Genomic DNA, 19116 nt, shown 5'->3' with positions numbered 1-19116 from the left:
ACTATAAATGCCTGTGTTTTAACGTGAAACATGTCTCAGCTATAAAACTGATTTCTGTAAACTCCTCAGGAGGTTTTATCTCCAACTAGTATTTATAACTGCACCAGCCTTTAATTTTCAAACTGGAGACTTGAATCCATTATGAAGGGAAATGGCTAAGTACTGAACAGAAAACAAACTATCATGTTGTTCTGCTTGCTCTTATATCTTCTTGTCTAGTTTTCAGTTTGATACCTATTTATGAACAGAGTGACAAATTTCCTCCAAGCTGCCAAGATATGCCCACGACAGTGGTCTTTTCAACAGCAGCCAGTGTGTAGCAATTATACTGCAGTAAAAAGGGAGGGAGCTCATTTGGTATTTGTACAGTACTAGAACCAAAGGAATTTCTGGCAGATCTGTACTCTGAAATTATGTGGCAGCATTTTGTATCAGAACTCATTCCCTTGCTATACAGATTCCAGAGCGATGTTTTATGCTCCTAATATAACATCATTTAAAGATATCACTTTGCTTAAATGTCAGGTTGCATTGATATGATACATTTTTTTAAATTGGGAAGGTAGATCATAGGTATGACTCATCCCCTGGCCACAGCCACCATCCTCAGGGGTTCTGCCAGGGGTGACAGTTATAACTAACATCCATGGCTCTATAGAAGTCTTATCAGTAGAAGCTGCCAAAAGGAGGCATTGAAATGGAGCATCCTTCAAATTCACCAGCTACACCCGCCCCCCTCTCCCAGCCAAAACCATCCATCTTTCAGGATACCCTAGATGGGCTAGGCCCCCTGCTGGATCGGGGTTGTGGGCACTTTGGCCAATTGTGACCTCGTCTGTCCAGGCAGGTATTCTGCTAGTGGGACCCGGGACCCATAACACTAGCAGAAGCCAGTATTGCCTGGGGCTGGCACTCATCCTACCATAGGTTATGACATCAGTGACTTAAAAAACAAAAATAAGAAGTGATAGATCCATCAACCTCTAGGGAATTTTGTCAATCTGCCTTGTCCCCTTCCCTAACCAGGCCAGAATCAGTCCAAAGTTCTTCCACATCTGCCAGGGAAATTCAGTAATGTGGACTGTTAGCATATGAATAAATAGAACTAAATATTTAATCTGAGTGTTGAGTGTTCTAACTGGTTAAAAGGAAGACTACAACAGGTCAGACTGAAAGGTGAACTGTCAGGCTGGAGAGGGGTTACCAGTGGTGCTCCTTGGGGATTGGACCAGTCTTATTTAACATTTTTATTACTGACCTTGGCACAAAACGTGGAAGTGTGCTAATAAAATTTGCAGATGGCACAAAGTTGGGAGGGATTGACAATACAGAGGAGGACCAGAATATCATACAAGAAGATCTGGATGACCTTGAAAACTGGAATAATAGAAATGGGATGAAATTCAACAGTGCAAAGTGCAAGGTCATGCATTTAAGGACTAACAAGAATTTCTGCTATAAACTGGGGATGTATCTGTTGGAAGTGACAGAGGAATCATAGAATATCAGGGTTGGAAGGGACCCCAGAAGGTCATCTAGTCCAACCCCCTGCTCGAAGCAGGACCAATTCCCAGTTAAATCATCCCAGCCAGGGCTTTGTCAAGCCTGACCTTAAAAACCTCTAAGGAAGGAGATTGTACCACCTCCCTAGGTAACGCATTCCAGTGTTTCACCACCCTCTTAGTGAAAAAGTTTTTCCTAATATCCAATCTAAACCTCCCCCACTGCAACTTGAGACCATTACTCCTCGTTCTGTCATCTGCTACCATTGAGAACAGTCTAGAGCCATCCTCTTTGGAACCCCCTTTCAGGTAGTTGAAAGCAGCTATCAAATCCCCCCTCATTCTTCTCTTCTGCAGACTAAACAATCCCAGCTCCCTCAGCCTCTCCTCATAAGTCATGTGTTCCAGACCCCTAATCATTTTTGTTGCCCTTCGCTGGACTCTCTCCAATTTATCCACATCCTTCTTGAAGTGTGGGGCCCAAAACTGGACACAGTACTCCAGATGAGGCCTCACCAATGTCGAATAGAGGGGAACGATCACGTCCCTGGATCTGCTCGCTATGCCCCTACTTATACATCCCAAAATGCCATTGGCCTTCTTGGCAACAAGGGCACACTGCTGACTCATATCCAGCTTCTCATCCACTGTCACCCCTAGGTCCTTTTCCGCAGAACTGCTGCCTAGCCATTTGGCCCCTAGTCTGTAGCGGTGCATTGGGTTCTTCCATCCTAAGTGCAGGACCCTGCACTTATCCTTATTGAACCTCATCAGATTTCTTTTGGCCCAATCCTCCAATTTGTCTAGGTCCTTCTGTATCCTATCCCTCCCCTCCAGCATAACTACCACTCCTCCCAGTTTAGTATCATCCGCAAATTTGCTGAGAGTGCAATCTACACCATCCTCCAGATCATTTATGAAGGAAGAGAAAGACCTGAGTGTATTGGTTGATCACAGGATGACTGTGAGCCACCAATGTGATGCGGTTGTGAAAAAGGCTAATGCAGTCCTCGGATGCATCAAGTGAGGTATTTCCAGGAGAGACAGGAAAGTGTTAGTAGCATTATCCTGGTGAGATCTCATCTGGAATGCTGTGTGCAATTCTGGTCTCCCATGTTTAAGAAAGATGAATTCAAACTGAAATAGGTGCAGAGAAGGGCTACTAGTATGATCTGAGGAATGGAAAACCTATCTTATGAGAGGAGACTCAAAGAGCATGGCTTGTTTAGCCTTACCAAAAGAAGTCCGAGGGGAGATATGATTACTCTCCATAAATACATCAGAGGCATAAATACAAGGAAGGGAGAGGAGTTATTTAAATTAAGCACCAATATGGACACAAGAACAAATGGATACAAACTGGCCAGCAACAAATTTAGGCATGAAATTAGGCAAAGGTTTCTAACCATTAGAGGAGTGAAGTTCTGGAATAGGTTTCCAAGGGGAGCAGTGGGGGCAAAAAAACCTAACTGGCTTCAAGACTGAGTCTGATCAGTTTATGGAGAGGATGGTATGATGAGACTGCCTACAATGGCATGTGGCCCATCGGCGACTACCAGAAGCAAATATCTCCAACGGCTGGTGATTGGACTCTAGTTGGGGAGGGCTCTGAGCTACTACAGAGAATTCTTTCCCAGGTGTCTGGCTGGTGGGTCTTGCCCACATGCTCAGGGTCTAACTGATCGCCATATTTGGGGTTAGAAAGGAATTTTCCCTTGGGTCAGATTGGCAGACACCATCTGGTTTTTTTGCCTTCCTCTGCAGCATTGAGCACGGGTCACTTGCAGGCTTAAAGCAGCGTAAATGGTGGATTCTCTGTAACTTGAAGTCTTTAAACCATGATCTGAGGACTTCAGTAACTCAGCCAGAGATTAGGGGTCTATTACAGGAGTGGGTGGGTGAGGTTCTGTGGCCTGCGATGTGCAGAAGGTCAGACTAGAGGATCATGATGGTCCCTTCTGACCTTAAAATCTGTGAGTCTTGATCTCGCTCTCTCTCCCGCTCCCTCCCCTCCTTCTATGCTGTACCATTTTGTTTCTTTTCCTTCCAGGTTACTCTCTTACTGCTCTCTTTCTTTTCTTCTCTCCCCGTATGCCCCATTGTTTGTTCCTCTGTCTTCAGTCTTTGTGATCCTCCTGCCCCCATTTGCCCTCATCATACTACTGCTCACACGGTGGGGTGGGCCAGGAACACAAGTCTTTCAGGCCCTCCACTCCCAAGTCCCGCTACTGACTGTCAGGCTCTGAGACCAAGCCCACTGAAGCAAAGCACTTCAGAATGGTTCTACAATACCTACAGGTCACTTTCAGGGGCTGGCCCATCCAAAGAATGCAGAGTATGCAGGCCCTTTGTCTTCCACACTGGGCAGTGAAGAGACTCCCTGGAACTCCTTGGGGGAGCCCTGTTGCCATGTTAGATTCAGTTTATAATGAAATCATAGAATGAGGTGAGGTTCAGAGAATTAGTTAGCATTATTATAGGGGTGTGTGTGATGCTGTTAAAGTCTCAGTGAGGCATAACTCCTATACTATCCCAAGTTGAGTCCTGTTTGGCATATATATTAGACTGCCAAAAGCGTCCCTGTATAAATAGTTTTGCTTCCAGCTTATGATAGCTCTCAGAATGAAAAGTGCCTTATGACTAATTTCTTCCATCCACGAGATTGAGAAGCCAGAGCAGGTTCTCAGTTTACTTGAACTTCAGTCAAGGCTTGATATTATTAGAAAAATAGTAACATATTAATGCAAGCAAAAATTAAACAGCAGACAAGACCATAGAGAACTTTCATGCTCAAAAATCAAACCATAAACTTGAATTCTAGTTTACCTACACCATACATGAAAGTGTCTCTCAAGGAACAAAGCCAGGCAAATGATTTTCATGAACAGATGATATATGTACTACTAAGTGAATTGGTTATTAGGGATTTTTGCCTCTGTTTTCACTAACAAGGTCAGCTCCCAGACTGCTGCGCTGGGCATCACAAAATGGGGAAGAGATGGCCAGCCCTCTGTGGAGAAAGAGGTGGTTAGGGACTATTTAGAAAAGCTGGACGTGCACAAGTCCATGGGGCCGGACGAGTTGCATCCGAGAGTGCTGAAGGAATTGGCGGCTGTGATTGCAGAGCCATTGGCCATTATCTTTGAAAACTCGTGGCGAACCGGGGAAGTCCCGGATGACTGGAAAAAGGCTAATGTAGTGCCAATCTTTAAAAAAGGGAAGAAGGAGGATCCTGGGAACTACAGGCCAGTCAGCCTCACCTCAGTCCCTGGAAAAATCATGGAGCAGGTCCTCAAAGAATCAATCCTGAAGCACTTGCATGAGAGGAAAGTGATCAGGAACGGCCAGCATGGATTCACCAAGGGAAGGTCATGCCTGACTAATCTAATCGCCTTTTATGATGAGATTACTGGTTCTGTGGATGAAGGGAAAGCAGTGGATGTATTGTTTCTTGACTTTAGCAAAGCTTTTGACACGGTCTCCCACAGTATTCTTGTCAGCAAGTTAAGGAAGTATGGGCTGGATGAATGCACTATAAGGTGGGTAGAAAGCTGGCTAGATTGTCGGGCTCAACGGGTAGTGATCAATGGCTCCATGTCTAGTTGGCAGCCGGTATCAAGTGGAGTGCCCCAAGGGTCGGTCCTGGGGCCGGTTTTGTTCAATATCTTCATAAATGATCTGGAGGATGGTGTGGATTGCACTCTCAGCAAATTTGCGGATGATACTAAACTGGGAGGAGTGGTAGATACGTTGGAGGGGAGGGATAGGATACAGAAGGACCTAGACAAATTGGAGGATTGGGCCAAAAGAAATCTGATGAGGTTCAATAAGGATAAGTGCAGGGTCCTGCACTTAGGATGGAAGAACCCAATGCACAGCTACAGACTAGGGACCGAATGGCTAGGCAGCAGTTCTGCGGAAAAGGACCTAGGGGTGACAGTGGACGAGAAGCTGGATATGTGTCAGCAGTGTGCCCTTGTTGCCAAGAAGGCCAATGGCATTTTGGGATGTATAAGTAGGGGCATAGCGAGCAGATCGAGGGACGTGATCGTTCCCCTCTATTCGACATTGGTGAGGCCTCATCTGGAGTACTGTGTCCAGTTTTGGGCCCCACACTACAAGAAGGATGTGGATAAATTGGAGAGAGTCCAGCGAAGGGCAACAAAAATGATTAGGGGACTGGAACACATGAGTTATGAGGAGAGGCTGAGGGAGCTGGGATTGTTTAGCCTGCAGAAGAGAAGAATGAGGGGGGATTTGATAGCTGCTTTCAACTACCTGAAAGGGGGTTCCAAAGAGGATGGCTCTAGACTGTTCTCAATGGTAGCAGATGACAGAACGAGGAGTAATGGTCTCAAGTTGCAGTGGGGGAGGTTTAGATTGGATATTAGGAAAAACTTTTTCACTAAGAGGGTGGTGAAACACTGGAATGCGTTACCTAGGGAGGTGGTAGAATCTCCTTCCTTAGAGGTTTTTAAGGTCAGGCTTGACAAAGCCCTGGCTGGGATGATTTAACTGGGAATTGGTCCTGCTTCGAGCAGGGGGTTGGACTAGATGACCTTCTGGGGTCCCTTCCAACCCTGATATTCTATGATTCTATGATTTAGATAGTAGATATGTTCGTTTGACCTCTGGAATGTCAAGGTGACAAAGGTATAGATTCTAAAATTCCTTCTTAGCTCAGTCATAACTGCCTTGTAAGTTGGCTTTGTTTTACTTTTTAATTTCCTTCTCTCACTTCTTTGCATTACTTTGTGTCTGCTTTTCATTGTCTTCAAAAAAAGTTGGATGCCCTGTATTACGTGCATAACCTTGGACTAGATTCAACTAAAATAAGATAAAAAAAAAGTCTAACAAGTGTGATCTGAACTGTAGTGGTATCAAGTGTTATCCAAAGAAAGCAAAGTCCTGATTTCTAATTTAATATAAAGAAAAATGTGTTGAGTGCAAAAGTGAATTATTTTATTCTAGTGACCAGCATAAATGTTTGAAGCATGAGTTGCATCTCTGGGACATTCATGCATTTCTAAATGCTTATTTTAGCACTCTGCTGCTAAGATGTATTTTTAATTTGGACACTTGCAAACCTCTTGAGATCATAGTCTCTGAGAACAAAAAAAATAACAGCTAATAGAATCTCCAGTGTGTCAAAGGCATTGTTGTATTTCTGAGACGTCATTTGATTTGTGAAATGACATGTGAAGACAAGCTAACAAGTGGAAATGTGAAGACAAGTTAATTTCCTAATAAGCGGAAATTGCAGTTATAACTAATCCAGATATAACGTAAATATTATTTAACAAAACTCCCTTTTTTTGGACTGAGGTCATTCAGGCAGTGAGAATCTCTTATTTTATGTTTGTACAGCACCAAGCACAATGAGGCTCTCCTTTGGGATCTACTATGAAATAAGTTAATAAATAATAATTTAGGCCATGTAAAATTTCACAGAGAACTGTTACTGGAAGCATTAATTGAAAAAAGATAACTAAGTCCTAACAGTTACCATAAGAACATAAGAATGGCCATACTGGGTCAGACCAAAGGTCCATCCAGCTCAGTATCCTGTCTACCGACAGTGGCCAATGCCAGGTGCCCCAGAGGGAGTGAACTTAATTGGTAATGATCTAGTGATCTCTCTCCTGCCATCCATCTCCACCCTCTGACAAACAGAGGCTAGGGACACAATTCCTTACCCATCCAGGCTAATAGCCATGAATGGACTTATCCTCCATGAATTTATCCATTCTCTTTTAAACCCTGTTATAGACCTAGCCTTCACAACCTCCTCAAGCAAGGAGTTCCCCAGGTTAACTGTGTGCTGAGAGAAGAAGAGCTTCCTTTTATTTGTTTTAAACCTGCTGCCCATTAATTTCATTTGGTGGCCCCTAGTTCTTATATTATGGGAACAAGTAAATAACTTTTCCTTATTCACTTTCTCCACACCACTCATGATTTTATATACCTCTATCATATCCCCCCCCCCCTAGTCTCCTCTTTTCCAAGCTGAAAAGTCCTAGCCTCTTTAATCTCTCCTCATATGGGACCCATTCCAAACCCCTAATCATTTTGACAGGTTTCAGAGTAACAGCCGTGTTAATCTGTATTCGCAAAAAGAAAAGGAGTACTTGTGGCACCTTAGAGACTAACCAATTTATTTGAGCATGAGCTTTCGTGCTGAGCTGAGCTGTAGCTCATGAAAGCTCATGCTCAAATAAATTGGTTAGTCTCTAAGGTGCCACAAGTACTCCTTTTCTTTTTGCTAATCATTTTGGTTGCCCTTTTCTGAACCTTTTCTAATGCCAGTATATCTTTTTTGAGATGAGGGGACCACATCTGTATTCAAGATGTGGGCGTACCATGGATTTATATAAGGGCAATAAAATATTCTCCGTCTTATTCTCTATCCCTTTTTTAATGTTTCCTAACATCCCATTTGCTTTTTTGACTGCCGCTGCGTGGACTTCTTCAGAGAACTATCCACGATGACTTCAAGATCTTTCTCCTGATTAGTGGTAGCTAAACTAGCTCCCATGATATCGTACCATTAATGGCTTTAGAGTAGCTGGATATTTTTTTCACAAAATATGTGAAAATAAAGCTGACTTTGAAACTGAGGTGTTTAAATGCATCTATTAAATCTAATGAGAGCAAGCTAAAAATAACATGAACAGTATGTGTTTCTGAAGGACTACATTAAAGTACTCAACTCCTTTGTTAGGTTGGTGCACAATAAAATTGGTGAAACAGCTGAAACAGAAGTCAATTTCTAATCTTAACGTTGACTACTTTTATGTCAACTATAACAACCTTTGCTTACTTTGTTATTCTCACAATGTTCCTGATGTCTGGGTCTGAAATAAAAGAGGAAGCAAGACATGCAATTAAAATAGTCCAATTAAAAAAAAAATTCCCAATAACTGTTTGACAAGAAAATATTTCCAAAAAATGGGAAAAAAAGGCTTACTGAACAGAAGTTACTATCATGTAGAAAGTTAATGTTTAATTTCTTGAAGCAGGATGCACTTGTACACGCTGGACTTGATTCAAAACTCTCTGAAGTCAATGGAATAAGAATGGGAGAACGGCCATATTGGGTCAGACCAATAGTCCATCTAGCCCAGTATCCTGTCTTCCGACAATGGCTGGAGCTAGATTCTTCAAAGGGAATGAACAGAACAGGGCAATTTATTGAGTGATCCATTGCCTGTCATCCAGTCCTAGTTTCTAGCAGTCAGATGTTCAGGGACACCCAGAGAGCATGGGGTTGCATCCTTGACCATCTTGGCTAATAGTCATTGATAGACCTATCCTCCATGAACTTATCTAACTCTTTTTTGAATCCCGTTATACTTTTGGCCTTCAGAACATCGAGTTCCATAGGTTGTCTGTGCATCATGTGAAGAGGTACTTTCTTACGTTTGTTTTAAAGCTGCTGCCTGTTGATTTCACTGGGGTTCACTGACTTCACTGGACTTTTGTGAGATACAAGTTGATAATCATTTAATTGAAATTTCCACATAACCCTTGGAAACGCTCTAAAATGTATGATTTTTATTTATTGATATCTAGATCCCCTATTGCCATACATGTATTTCTAAACAAGCAAATGACAAAAACAATATTTTTCTCGCTATTTCTATTAATACAAATAAAGCTATGTATGTTTAAAATTGAAACATTTATTTTCTTTTTTTTATTGAGATGGCACATCCAAAGTAACTTGCATTTAGAATCTCAGCATAGATGAAAACACTGGTTCTGTAGGCACAAGATGATTGATTTATTGCAGAACTCTCAATCTCTCTAGTTATTTGAAACACTTTGTCTCTTCTTTTCAGGTCCCAGTACAATGGTCAGATATGGTCACTTTAAAAGCCAGGATGACCAACTATGGCTTACCTAGATACCAGTGGCTTACTCATGCTTGGAATTTCTTTCAGAGGGAGGTAAGAAGATAGTCAGTTCATGAAATGTAATGGTATGTATGCACAAAGTGCTACTTATCTGTTTGATGGAAAAAGGTTTAGTTATAAATAAAAAGGTGAGGCTTTTTCTGCAAGCTAACTGAGGGCTTATATTTTGGTGTAGTCCTTGAAAGCTATTGGCACACAGCCTCTCAAATTCTTGTAAGTTCTAGACAAATACACAGGAATTGTGTATTTTCATAATTTCACTCCCTCTTTCTTGTAACTTACATTATTTATATATAATTCCAAGGATGCACTATAGTTGCATTAGTTCTGTATACATATCATATTTCATTAACTGGACTGACAAAGACTTGCAACAGAGGTTTACACCCTGTAGTCCGTGGACCCCCTGGGGTCTGCAGACTATGTCTAAGGAGTCCATGAAAGGTGGTTGTTGTTACCATAGAACAGTGGTTTTCAACTTGTGGTCTGCAGATCCCTGGGGGTCCACAGACTGTCTAAAATTTCCAGTAGGGTCTGCACTTCCATATGAAATATTTTAGGGATCCACAAATGAAAAAAGGTTGAAAAGCATTGACTTACAACAGGGGTTCTCAAACTTCATTGCATCTCGACCCCTTTCAACAATAAAAATTACTACATGACCCCAGGAGGGGGGACTGATGCCTGAGCCAGCCGGAGCCACTGGAGGTCATGGTGGTGAGGGGCGCAAAGCTGAAGCCCAAAGGCTTCAGTCCCAGGCAGGGGCCTGTAATCTGAGTCCCAATGCCCAGGGCTAAAACCCTCCGGCTTTGGCCCTGGGTGTTGATGCTCAGGCTTCAGCGTCAGTCCCGGGCCCCAGCAAGTCTAAACCAGTCCTGGCGACCCCATTAACATGGGGTGATGACCCACTTTGGGTTCCTGACCCACAGTTTGAGAACCACTGACTTACAATATAAAAAACCACCTCCAGCGTTGTGAGTGCAGTTGCATTGATTTAGAAACCTAGCTACCTGATTACACCTGCAGATCAGATAGGTGTCTAAAAAAGGTACAATTGAAGGCTCCTTTAATTGTGGATGCAATATTTGAGGCCTAATTAAAAATCTGTGCCAGTGTGTGTTAAAACTTACTGCTTGTACATACCACCAATAATACAAAATAAGAATGTTCCTGAATTTAAATAATATCTTCAGTTAACTACTTCTCCTCTGCCAAAGATGGGAGCACCCAGGCCTTTATTTTTATTTAAATGAAGAATACAAGTGTGAAGAATTAAAAATTGACTCACTGCATATACAGTAAAGTGAACGTCCTATGGTAGTTTAGTATTATTGTCCTCCCCTCTTACTGCATGCTTTGATTTGTTGCTTCCTTTCTATGGATTTGCCATATTTGAAACATTATATTGGTTGGAAAGGAGCATTGGTTGGAAAGGAGTTTCTAAGCAGTTGCCAATACTGTCTCTTTGGTTGCAGTTTCATTAAAGTGGTCAGTTTTATGTCCTGTCACCAGGAAAAAAAACCCAACATGGCTTGAACATTCACATATTTGCTCTATAGCCTTCTGAAATACAGAACTGTATTCATTTTAAAGAATGAACTATTATGTCACAGAAACAGGGACATGTACAAGCTAAAATCCATTAGCTTCAGATACATGTTCACATGCAGGAAAAGAACTTTTTAATGCTTGTCATTATGTTGCCTTTGTTAAAATGCTGAAATCTATCATTGTTGCAGATTTCCTGTTTATTTAAACATTTCCTGGCTACACTTGGTTAGTCTGTATTTGTGTTAGAACCTGAAGGAAAGAATAAATAAAGGATTAGAAGAGTTTAATATATTTTCTGCTAAAGCTTTTCAAATGCTACTAGAAACAGTAGTTCTTCATGTTTAGGTAGATTGAGAGAGTCTGTCTATGGTCTATAGCTGAACCAATATAAACAATTCCTGGGATTTCCATGCACGCTGCCTTATGATATCTTGGTTTAAATGTATGTGTTGGTTAGATAAAAAAGATGCCTTTATGTATTGGTTATTATAGTGTCACAGCAATGACCCTGTAAGTCTTAAATGACTCTTCCTCTAGAAAGGCTGATTTTTAAATAAATGAAAAATCAACTTCCCTGCCAAAGAAAAAGCCCTGACTCTCTGGGGGGCGGGAGGAGGGAAGGAGCCCTTTATAATAGAAATTTCTTGTGTTTCGTCCATAGCCAGAGGAAATTATTTTTGGAAAGTTTGAGATTAATTGGACAAACTCTTTCAGCAGTACAGCACACTGCCTCGCTAACTGATGGGTTCTCAGTTTTTGAGCATTATGGGCCAGATTTTTAAAAGGAAATCAATGGAAGTTAAGTGCCTAAATATCTGGGCCTATGCTAATTATTTTTGTCTGCTCTCACTCAGATATTGGATGTGTGATCATCAGACTTATTTTCTGCATGATTGAACACTGGTGTATTGGGCCATTTTTATGAAGTTGGAATGCAAACTTCTTAGTTCATAAAGGATCAGGTTTTTTATCAGCTGTGAGCACTGTCTTCTGTGTTTTATAACTTTTTGGGAGAGAAGTGAAATCTGTTTTTCCTAACCACCTCGTTACGTTTTTTTAAGAGCAAATTGCTGATCCAATAACCAGAAAGGGTGAACTTGTGGCTAGGAAGGTACAGAGAGGGAGAATTGAGGTTGGGAGAAGGACAGTGGGGAAGCAGAAGAATGAAAGTAAAAACAAATAGGGAAAAAAGCCGATAGCAGATAACATGAGGGGCCAAAGCTTGAAGTCTTCAGTCAGGCAAAACTCCCCAGCAATTCAGTAAGACTTTGGCCTGAATGAAAAGGTAGGTGAAAACCAAGAAAGAATTTAGTAATGGGACTCTGATGAGAAGCAGAAGGTGGGGGGAGGGGGAAGAATTTAAAATTAACAAGAAAAGAGAAGTGCTGGTTGACAGCTATACTAAGGTATGGTGGGAGAGAATGTGTGTGTTGGTGTGCAGGCAATGGACAGAGGATAGGGGATTGCACAAAGTAAATCTGGAGCCATTGTATCAGCCCTCTTTGTTGTGAATGCAGCCTAGAAAATGAAATCCCATCACTAGGTTATAAGTTTGTTACTGTGATTTTTATGATCTATTATGACCTGTTTTGTGGTCAGAGTTCCTACTATTATGATTCTAATACAGATTATAGTCTCCTGTGATACTTTATTTTCCCCCAAATTTCCTTCCTCCTATTTTCCTTTTCCATTTCAGTATTTTTCTTAGCACTTTTTTATTGTCTTCACTTTTTACTCATTTTCTTTCCTTTCCCTTATTTTTGTCCCTTTCCCTGCTCTGACACATCTCTTCCTGTGCATTTCCCCCCTCCCCCCCAGATTTGCCTCTAGTCTGCTCTAGTTTTGTAGGGATTCTCCATTCCACTGGCTTTTATTAAACTTCTCTTGGCTACCCCCATAATCACAGCAGCATTGCAGGCAAGGACAATTTCTGTGAAGCACCAAGTAGGGCAGTGGTTTTCAACATGTGATCCACGAAAGGTTGCTGTTACCATAGAACAGTGGTTATCAACCTATGGTCTGTGGACCACTGGGGGTCCATGGACTATGTCTAAGATTTCCAAAGAGGTCTGCACTTCCAGTCAACATTTTTTAGGGGTCCGCAAAAGAAAAAAAGGTTGAAAACCACTGAACTAGGGGATTGGTGGGGAGGGAAAGGACAGATCACAGATCTATGTGATTGGCTGATTTTTGGCTTTGTTATGTCCAGGGACAACAGAGGCATCCATAAAATGAGGCTCTGTACAGGAGCTGCCAGAAAAAATACCTAAAAACAATAGCCTGCGTATGTCTGGTTCTAGATACATGTTTTAAAAAGTTGGTTCAGTTTTTAGCTTTTATGACCAGGGAGCATCACACTACAGTCACTGATCTTGGCTAACGTTTCCTTTACAGTTTAAGTGCTGTGGAGTGGTGTACTTCACTGATTGGCTGGAAATGACAGAGATGGACTGGCCTCCTGACTCCTGTTGTGTTAGAGAGTTCCCGGGATGCTCCAAGCAGGCACATCACGAGGACCTTAGTGATCTTTATCAAGAGGTAGGGAGGAAAAAATAGTGCTACACTTAAATATTTCAGAAGGGTATGTACTTACATGTTCCTATGACTTCCAAACTCATAACATGTAAGTCTGAAAAATGTTTGGCGTTCTTGCTGAGCTCCTTGGAATTTTACCTTCTTTTCTGGCAAGGATCTCCCACCATAGGGAGAGATGTCTTCCCAAAGCTTGTCTCTCTTCCCTCTCCCCTGCCCTCAAACATTCACACCATTCCTACTTCTGTATATTTTAGAAACTCCTCCTACTTTGGAGGTGTGCATTCCAAATGTATGAGCATATATTGACAAATGGACTCCGAAAGATAGATCTGTTGGTATGCTTCTCATGAAAGGCTGTGGTAAGCAGAAAGATTCTGTTGGTGGGTGGAAATGGAGGGGGAGATTTTATATAGTGGGCCATATTCATTCCTGGTATAACTCAATTGAAGCTACAAGGGTGGTATCATCATCTTAAAGAGTAAGAATTTGACTTCCTCTTTTTGGTTACTGAGGTAATAGAAAAGTCTTACAGAATCAGTGGATTTGTGGCCTGCCTTCAGTTGAAGCTTTCAAAATATCTGTTCACCTAGAAATGAGATAAGGCATTAGCAATGCAGTTAGCACCTTGCACATGTATAAGCCCTGAAATAGCTATTTTATATTGAATAATATAGTCACATGAGTCTCCCAGTTTTGGCAAGCTGATTACTGAACTTCCAAATGGCTATGGACATAGAAGACCACACACTAATTCATAAATTCCGTTTCTCCAACTCACCAGGCTGGAGAGAGATTTCAGGATTGTGAAGGTTCTCAGATACTATGGTGATGATGACCACATAAGTACCTAGATAGGAAGATGCCTCTGTCAAGTCCTTTGAAAATCCAAGAGCTCTGTTGATGCCTCAGCCAGCAGGGATCATGCACACAGACAAATAACACAGTCACTCCAATGTGAACATAAATGGAGACTTTATGCCAAAGCAGTCGTTTTCTATGGTCTACACTATTGTTGCTGAGTTGTATATAATATTTTTTTAAAAGGATAAAAAATGGATAATGAGAGGGAATACATTTGAACCTGAAGAGATTGATAGCATCGCTTGAACAAACACATCAGTGTGTGCAAGATCAAAATATGTTAAAATTAAGAAAATACTTTCATTACTGATGCTCTTATCTCTTCTCATGCAGACTTGCTCTTGAGCCTGCCTCATCAAAGTATGCTGTTTTTGCAGGCATTATCACTTATGCTGGCAGAAAGCTGAAAATCATTAGTTGTGCTCTCAATAGTACTATGATTGATGTCTCCAAGATGGAGGCATCGGGAACATCGTATATTTAAATGTGAAAAAAGGCTTTGAGAGGAGAACAAATGTACATTTGCCTCCATGTGTATGTTAGGTATGTGAAATAAGTTTGAGTTTGTGGCAGTCAGGAATAGCATTTGATCCTATTTCAAAACTTAGATCACTTGAATTTCTTAGAATTGACAGTATCTTGGAATGGTTGTAGTTTCTATTTGAACATAACAATCATATTCTGTCTGAAAAATAACCAAATATTAAAAGCATGTACAAGTTTTATTTTGTTGATAACTTAGGTTTTTTATTTTGTTTTTAAACAATGAAAAATACTAAGAGTCAGAGTAACTTTTAACTTTACACTTAAGACATAAAATTATAGCAATAACTTTGTAATTTACTCTTCAGGATTTCTTGGTGATGTTGCATTCTTTTGGCACTTTACTTTTGTTAGCTCACTTTGGACATTTGGAGAGTTTGAGCAAAGATTATGCATATTAAAATAATATTATAAATATTGCATGAAACAGACCTGCCTTTGCATTTTTATAAGGTTTAATCAAGGCTAATGTTAATAATAATATGAAGCAAGACTAGTCCTCTTTCAAGAGTTCTTTTACAATTTCTGTGAGTGGAAGGGGGGAGGGGAGGACCCTGTAAAGTGAATATATTTATTGGCCAGGACATTGAAGTTAAAGCACATTTAAATCTGAATAAATGAGTAGTTAAATGTGTTCTCCTTTGGAAGAAGTGTGAAATCAGATTTTTTCCAGTTTGAGGATGATGAAGAAACATTTGCCAAGCACTTTTTAAAATCATGGTTTTTAAAAACTCCATTACTTACAACAGACTTTTTAGAAATTTAAAGGTGCAATTTTTGCTATTTGGCAAACACTATCTCTGCTGCCAATGATCTTCCCCCAATGTGCATCTTGTGCTTCAGTGAGACAGAAGCTGTATGGTCTCTGTTTTGTCTACTTCCTTCTCTTTAGCATCATCGTCATCATCAATAATATTAATACTCTTCTGAGACTAGGATTGATAGTTAACTTAGGTTTCTGTTGTTGACTATAGCAGAGCAGGGTACAAAGCATTGTCTGGCCTACATAAAGTTTTGCCTGTTTTTGTTTGTTGTTTAATTGCGTGACATTGCTGAACTGAAAATATCTAGCATAAAATTCTCCATTCCTCTCAAGCTACACTCAGTTCAGAAATGGGAATGGTGTAGGATGTTCAAGTGTAACTGGTGTAAATTAGAGCAGCTTCAGGAAGCTCATGTCACTGAGAAAAGACTGCATTAGCAAGGAGGAGCTTTCTCCACTCACTGGGGAAAATGGTCTCCTGTGTGCTTTTCCTTCTGATACCAAAGGTTTTGAACAAAACTCATTAGCCAAAAGTTATATTGATTCTAAGAGCGCCATCCTAACCCAGACAGGTATAGTACTCTGCTTTCATGCTGATCCCACCGGGCTGAAAATCTGGCTTCAGATCATTATTCAGAATCAGGGCACATCACCCCATCCCAGTCTATTACAGCTTGGCTCCTGGCAAGACTGAGTCTTTAATTATGGTGTGTCTGAGTAGATAGCTGTCTCTTGTCCTTCAGACATCTCAGAAGCCATCTACCAGAAGGATCTTATTTTCTGAGTGGAAAAGGTTTAACATGTGGTGGAATCAGATCTGCCTTGTACAAAAACTGTTTGAGTACCACCACCTTGTTTTATTTGACTAGGTTTATTTAATTGCAGTATGTTTTGGGTTCATTTGGAGCTTGACACTTTTAATGCAACCCTGATGAAATCTTCTTTTGAGCCACTCAGTTCCAGGGAACTGAGTTCCTAAGACATGGAAGGTCATTTTCCTGGAGACAGTTCAGTTCATGAATTCCTAGGAGGAAGGCCAGAAGGAAAGATAATAATCATTTAGTCCAACCACCTCCTTAGCACAAGGCAAAGAATGTCATTCGACATTACGCACAGTAACTGATGGTTGAACTAAGTGTATCTTTCAGAAAGACACCCAGTCTTGATTTATAGAATCAATACATCACTATTACGTAGAGAGTTTCAACTGTGGATCTCACGTCATTTTAGAAAGGAAACCTATGTGTCATTATCTCCATTTTACTGACTGGGAAAATGCAGCACAGAAAGATGAAGTGTCTTGCCAAGGTCACATAGCAGGGCAGTGACAGAAACAGGATACAAACCAGGTCTCCTGACTCTTAGCCCATTGTCCTGTACACTGGAATACGTTGCCTCATAAAATGAGAGTGCTTGAGGCCCTAGTGCCTGATCCACCTTATTATACCCAATTAAGAAGAATCAGGCAGTGCTGAGGATTCATCAAAGACTCCTCTCTGATGTGGGGTCAGAAGTCAACATCAATGGCCTATTGTTCTGCCAACATTCTTTCCACTCCCATATCCTCATTTCGATGAGTCCTTTCTCCCTGTGCTTGATGTCCACAGTCTTTTTGGTTTCACTTGGAGCAGACTAACATCCTTAGATAGGGCAACTAATTTTCCATTGCAATGACCTTTGTGATCTGAACCTTACAGGATATGCCAAGGCAAGACTGCCTGGCTTGTGGCTGTCTCCATCACAGACATCTGAAAGGCCGCTACATGGTTCTCCCTCCACCCCCATTCCCAAAACATTATTGGATTAATTCATCTTCCAGGAAGGAATCCAATTTTGGAGTCTTTGCTGCAGAATTGGTTCCAAGTTAAGGCAGGCCATGCTTCTTCTCTTTCACCACAAAAAATATTTTTGCTTCATGTTAAGTGGCACCATATTTTCAGTTGGCAAAAACATTTTCCCCATGAGTTTGATTCTCTAGTTTTGGGTTCATTCAGCAGGCTTGTACTTTAACACCGGATGCTGCATTTTTAGAGGTAACTTAATAGTCTTTTTTTATGCTGAAAAAAGTCTGTGTTTGGATTGATGGTCGGCATTGACATAGCTGCTGCTCAATGCAGCTGTGCTATAATTTTCTTTTGAGAAATGTCTTGAGCGTCTTATTCTTGAAGAGTCAGAATCCTGCACAGATGGCATTGTTAATGAAAAGAAGATGAGTTACCTGTAACGCTGCTGCACAGAAGATATGGTCTTGCCGGAATCTTGCTTCCCCACCCATTGCTTTGCAGATTTTGGAAGTAACCTTTTTCTGAGTTATTTTTCCTCTCTCACTTTTTTTTTGCCTTCTGAGCTATTATTTTTTGCATATGTTGATCTTTGTGAATTGGTTTTCTTTTTGGGAGCTTCACTTCCTGTACAATTGAAAGAATAGACTAGAACATTTGAAGATCAGCGGTCATCAGAGGGTGATGTAAGAGCACAGTAGTGGGCTTGGTGTGCTCGTTACCTGCCTTCACTAGGTTAAAAAAATATAATCTTGAGAGGTAGGAGAGTTCAGCTGTTCTAACGGTAAGAAGCTAAGGCCCAGGCATAAGAATCCTGAAAGATGTTATCTTCAGAGAAGCAAAATTACAGGTAAATATCCTTCCCTTTTATAACCTGATGGACTCTGATTACATATAGGAAGCAGATCTGTTAGCTAAGTTGATGTCATTTGTACATAGTCACTTTCAGTGTAGAACTAAACTTTTTGAATCTGATTTTCATTTACACTATGGCCACTTTTCAACACTGAGTGTTAAAGTGGGTGTAAAAGTATTTTATGCCTACTTTAGGGCCCCTTTACACTGCCAGCAGTGTAAAATGGCCATAGTATAAATGAGAATAAGGCCCTAAATTTATAGCTTTGCAAGCTTGAGAAAGTAATACTATACTGAATGATCTTTACAAATTGTAATAGTTGGTATTGTGTTGTCACTAATGTAAGAGCTGTTCTTCTTGACATAGATTTTTTACTTCAGCCTAGGAGAGTATATTTATATGTCCTTTAATTGCAACTTAAAAACTCTGAGTATATCAAATATGCATAAATAAAATGTATAAATTGGGGATAATGGGAATGGCTGGATAGGTCTAGTTTTGGAAACTGATTTGAATGTGAACCAGAGCAGAAATGTAAGAGCATCATTAAGTGGAAGGAGGCAGCCTGGAGAGATCTGGTATAAATTTGCCTTAGTTACATGTCTGTACTGCAGGAGCTGTACGGATTAATGCTATTGCTCTCTGATGCTGATGTTTCCTCTAGACAGCAGATGAACTGAATTTGAGTACTGTGTGTAAGCATTTTTTAACTGTGACCAGCATGCACTTAGTTCCTCATAAGTTATCAGAAAATATTAAATCAGCTAGTTTCTTCACAGTTAAAAACAAATTTGGAGCAGCATAATTG

The 19116-nt window shown here is 40.8% G+C and overlaps 1 protein-coding gene across 3 annotated transcripts in view; it reads left to right on the top strand.

Moving 5' to 3' along the window:
- TSPAN12 (tetraspanin 12) overlaps positions 1-19116 on the top strand; it is a 62536-nt gene that overhangs the window by 38692 nt on the left and 4728 nt on the right. For 2 of the 3 annotated variants that reach the window (XM_073328188.1, XM_073328187.1), the window contains 2 exons: positions 9344-9451; positions 13364-13507. In XM_073328188.1, coding sequence (XP_073184289.1) covers positions 9344-9451; positions 13364-13507 — 252 coding nt within the window. The remainder of the gene's footprint in view (positions 1-9343; positions 9452-13363; positions 13508-19116) is intronic. The other variant, XM_073328189.1, reaches the window with a different exon arrangement.

Source organism: Lepidochelys kempii, chromosome 1 (genome assembly GCF_965140265.1).
Source record: "Lepidochelys kempii isolate rLepKem1 chromosome 1, rLepKem1.hap2, whole genome shotgun sequence".
NCBI lineage: Eukaryota > Metazoa > Chordata > Testudines > Cheloniidae > Lepidochelys > Lepidochelys kempii.
This window is presented reverse-complemented; position numbering and strand designations above follow the sequence as displayed.